General features: G+C 33.6%; 1 protein-coding gene across 1 annotated transcript; it reads right to left on the reverse strand.

The window, feature by feature from the left end:
- Window positions 1–1,036: 1,036 nt before the first annotated feature.
- Window positions 1,037–3,472, reverse strand: hamp (hepcidin antimicrobial peptide). The gene is made up of 3 exons (XM_083529559.1): window positions 3,234–3,472; window positions 2,035–2,127; window positions 1,037–1,932 (listed from the first exon to the last, which is right to left on the reverse strand). The coding sequence occupies exons 1-3, from the start codon at window positions 3,324–3,326 to the stop codon at window positions 1,834–1,836; spliced, it is 285 nt and encodes a 94-aa protein (XP_083385685.1). The 5' UTR covers window positions 3,327–3,472; the 3' UTR covers window positions 1,037–1,833.
- Window positions 3,473–4,109: the final 637 nt, after the last annotated feature.

A 4,109-nucleotide genomic window follows, 5' to 3' on the forward strand; every position in this document is an offset into this window, starting at 1 on the left:
GTTCAGAGCACAGGGTCGGCCATGATACTGGACCCCTGGATCACTGAGGGTTAAGAGTCCTGCTCAGGGGTTACCAAGGGTGCCCCCGACCTTTCTGATCAGTTACCCAGAGCCTTAACCACTAAGCTACAACCTCAACTTTGGCAATGTACTGTAACTTTTTCTTAACAGTTATAAAAGTGGCAAAATGTATAAATAGTACAAAGAAACACTAAGCATTCAACATGTAAGCCACATGCTCACACTAATAAGAAAACGCCCCAATCGCCTCATTTTTATCCCACATAATAATTTTTGCACAAAATGAAGAAAAAATACTGAAAATGTTGAACTTTTGGTGATTTTTTGATTCCTTGAATCCTTTTGATTCCTTGATTCCTTTTGGGAAAACCATTAAACCCATGTGGAATTTAGTAACCCTAAAACAGTGTATCCAAAGACAGGAAATGGTGATCAAACACTAATGAAAACCATGCTAATCAAATCCTAGAGAAACTAAACTGGGTCTAGGATGCGCTGAAATGTGTGTTAATTGTGTGTTAATCGTGTGTCTACCTGTTGTATGCTACATTATTAACCGCCGCCTCTGTAAAGACGCTCTACACTCATCACCTTAAATTACCCAATTAAATCCAAGTTCCTGATTAAACCCTTTTCCTTCCCTTGACCTTTTAGTTGTTTCGTGTTTTATAATTGATTTCCTCTGGATGATGGCTGCTTGTCTTTTGGAAGCAGAGCTGTAGGTCAGGCACGATTCAAGGATTAGCTTCAATAGAGGCTCTGTAATGACATCTTGATCTTCCACGCACTTCACCATACGGAGAACAGTATTAATAGCGTACTCCAAAAAAGTCTGCGGTGATGCAGATCCTGATTTAGTTCCTGTCTGCTTGGAGTTGGTTTCCCCGCTTTTACGTCAACCGTTTTACCGTCGTGAAGCTGCTTATTAATTATCTGAAGACTTAATAACAGTGAAGGAGCGTTGCCATCTATAGCATCGTGTTTAGGCACAACCACAAGACAGCAGACATATGAATCATATGAAACTTGTTTATTACAAATGTATTACAAAAAAAATGTGTATTAATTATGATCAACTTGACATATATTTACATCAGGGATATACTGTACATAAACGCCCACAAATGTAGAGCTCGAGATAAAGTTTGCATTTGGTTCTTTACATTTTCTTCACCAAGCTTCATTGCTAAAAAAGGAACACATCCCTTTGGTCCACAAGGACCAAGTTTTAATGAAGATCTTAGACTTCATTATTTCATGCCACTATTACCTCATTTTTATCAGTTACTAGGTTTGCCACTATGCTTAGCATATACTGTCATTCTGGATTCAATCGCACTTCAGAAACATTTATTAACACTGGATGAGCCAGCGACCTACCTATACAAAGAATTGTGATTATGCTAGCTCAGATATTAATGATAGTTCTCCAGGAGTAGCTTGCTGATGCTACCTAGCAAGCCGAACTCACTTATCAGTTAGCTAATTTGTCAATTTTTCTTGCAAGTTTGTGAATATTTGATCACACGTTTTTTAAATTTGTTAAATAGTTCCTTCACTATGCAGAAGAGTAAAGCTAGAAAGCGTAGCTTCTGGGTGAAATTCCCAGAACAATGATCTCATACATCATAACGTCCATCCTTTCCGGTCTCGGTGTGGAGAAAACAAAGTGTCCTCTTTTCAACCCATAGTGTTGGAGCCATTCAGCAGGTGAAGACGTCCGAGCAGGAGAAGTTCGACGTTACAGAGAAATAAAATCAGTCCAGCAGGATAAATAAGTTAATGAGCGGAACTTGCACTTGGTTCCTGTTATTAGAACCTGCAGCAGAACCCACAGCCTTTATTCTTACAGCAGTTGCAGCAGTATCGGCACAGAGAGAGGTGACTCTGACGCTTCGTTCTGAACAACACCTGGGAAAAAAAAAGAGTGAAAAAGCTGTAAGCGTCTCATCTCTCTCATTTTTTGACTCATTTTAGAATAAGAGTGTCGAGTAGGTACTCAGCGGTCAGTACCTCGGGACTCGTCTCTCTCGCCAACGATGATGCCTCGCCCTGATCAAGACTTTGCACTGCCTCAGTTTCCTCCATCGGTTCCTCGGGGTGCACCTGAGGATCAGGAGAAAAATCTATTCAATTAAATCCGAAATTTATACAGAGTCTGAGAAGATATCAAATGAAATATTAAGAGATCTAGAAATAAAATTATAAATGAAGATTAAAAAAATAATAAATATGGAAGTTCAGCTCATATCATTGCAGATGTAAGGAAATAAAAAAAAAAATGCTAAAAACCAGATTAAAAGATTAGATCCTCAGGTTTGTTTTACCCTGTTAATCAAGAAAAAAGTGTAAATACGGCATATATATATATATATAATCTTTATTTTTTATAGCGCATTTAAAAGTACTATCTCAAAGCGCTTTCCAAGCATAAAAGAAATTTTTTTTAATAAAGATAAGAAAAAAAAGAAAAAAAAAGAAAAAAAAAATATAAATAATATATTTTAATAATATACATAAAATAGTAATAATACAATGCATAAGAAAAATAATAAGAAAAATATAATTAGTATAAATATTAAAAACAAGTAAATAAACATCACAGAATAAATAAATCACAAAAAGTAGATAGATAGATAGATAGATAGATAGATAGATAGATAGATAGATAGATAGATAGATAGATAGATAGATAGATAGATAGATAGATAGATAGATAGATAGATATTGAGGTGATAGATAGATAGATAGATAGATAGATAGATAGATAGATAGATAGATAGATAGATAGATAGATAGATAGATAGATAGATAGATAGATAGATATTGAGGTGATAGATAGATAGATAGATAGATAGATAGATAGATAGATAGATAGATAGATAGATAGATAGATAGATAGATAGATAGATAGATACATAGATACATAGATATTGAGGTGATAGATAGATAGATAGATAGATAGATAGATAGATAGATAGATAGATAGATAGATAGATAGATAGATAGATAGATAGATAGATAGATAGATAGATAGATAGATAGATAGATATTGAGGTGATAGATAGATAGATAGATAGATAGATAGATAGATAGATAGATAGATAGATAGATAGATAGATAGATAGATAGATAGATAGATAGATATTTAAGAAGGTTTTCAAATGAATAAAATAATAAAATAAAGAATAGAATAAAGATGAAGAGTTTACCTGAGACTCAGTCAGAGGGACACCTGCACTCTGGAACACGCACACGCACGCGATGATGACGGCGACGCCGCACGCGATGCTGATTGGCTTCATTTTTCCTTCTTTTCTTTAAGTTTTCAGTGTTTGAACAGAAAGTTAGAAACCTTCACAAACTTTTGCCACTGTATGTGAAATAAATTAAAGTTCTTCTTTAAACTTTCTTTAAATTTCCCTCAGATCTGTTTTTCTCTCTCCAGGTTTCTGTCTCCTGAAAACCTGCGACGACCTGCGTTTTATGCGCGCGCGGTGTCCGCTACGCACGCCCACTTTTAGTACAAGCCACGCCTCTTCCCGACAAGCGCGTGCCCGGAAAATCCAGAAAAAAAGTTCCAGTTTGAACTAAGATGCAAAAAAAAGGACTAACTAAATAAAAAATGATGAATTGTTCAATAAAATATAATATAATAAAATATAATGCAGTTCTAGACATGCTTTAATACCATAAAGTAAAAATACAAAAACCCTGCAGTAAAAGTATGTAATATAATATTGATAATATTTATAAACAGTAGTTTTTATTTTTTATTTTTTTTATATACATGTGCAAAAACATACATATTAAATCACATTTAAAGTCATTCTTTAATTTTATTTAAAAAAAAAAAAGATCTCATCATATACTTTCATTGATTACATTTTACCTGCATAATAATTTCATTATTTTTCATTACAAATATATATATAATTTTATTTTTACTGTAATGCCAAAGTAATTTTATCATCCTCTTTTTATTTATTTATTTAAATGCATTTAAATCTAGATGTTTTTGCAGCTCTAATAATTCCTGAAATACAAAGAAATGTTGTTTTTTAATAATATATTAAGATCCTGGAATT

Source organism: Silurus aristotelis (genome assembly GCF_946808225.1).
Source record: "Silurus aristotelis genome assembly, chromosome: 25".
Taxonomy (NCBI): Eukaryota; Metazoa; Chordata; class Actinopteri; order Siluriformes; family Siluridae; genus Silurus; species Silurus aristotelis.

What these genes read in the sequence shown, in the direction of transcription:
- hamp (XM_083529559.1), bottom strand. Translation starts at nt 3,326, where the DNA reads ATGAAGCCAATCAGCATCGCGTGCGGCGTCGCCGTCATCATCGCGTGC. An exon ending in TCCCTCTGACTGAGTCTCAG is followed by an intron (nt 2,128 to 3,233) that starts GTAAACTCTTCA and finishes CCTGATCCTCAG; the next exon opens with GTGCACCCCGAGGAACCGAT. An exon ending in CGAGAGAGACGAGTCCCGAG is followed by an intron (nt 1,933 to 2,034) that starts GTACTGACCGCT and finishes TTTTTTTCCCAG; the next exon opens with GTGTTGTTCAGAACGAAGCG.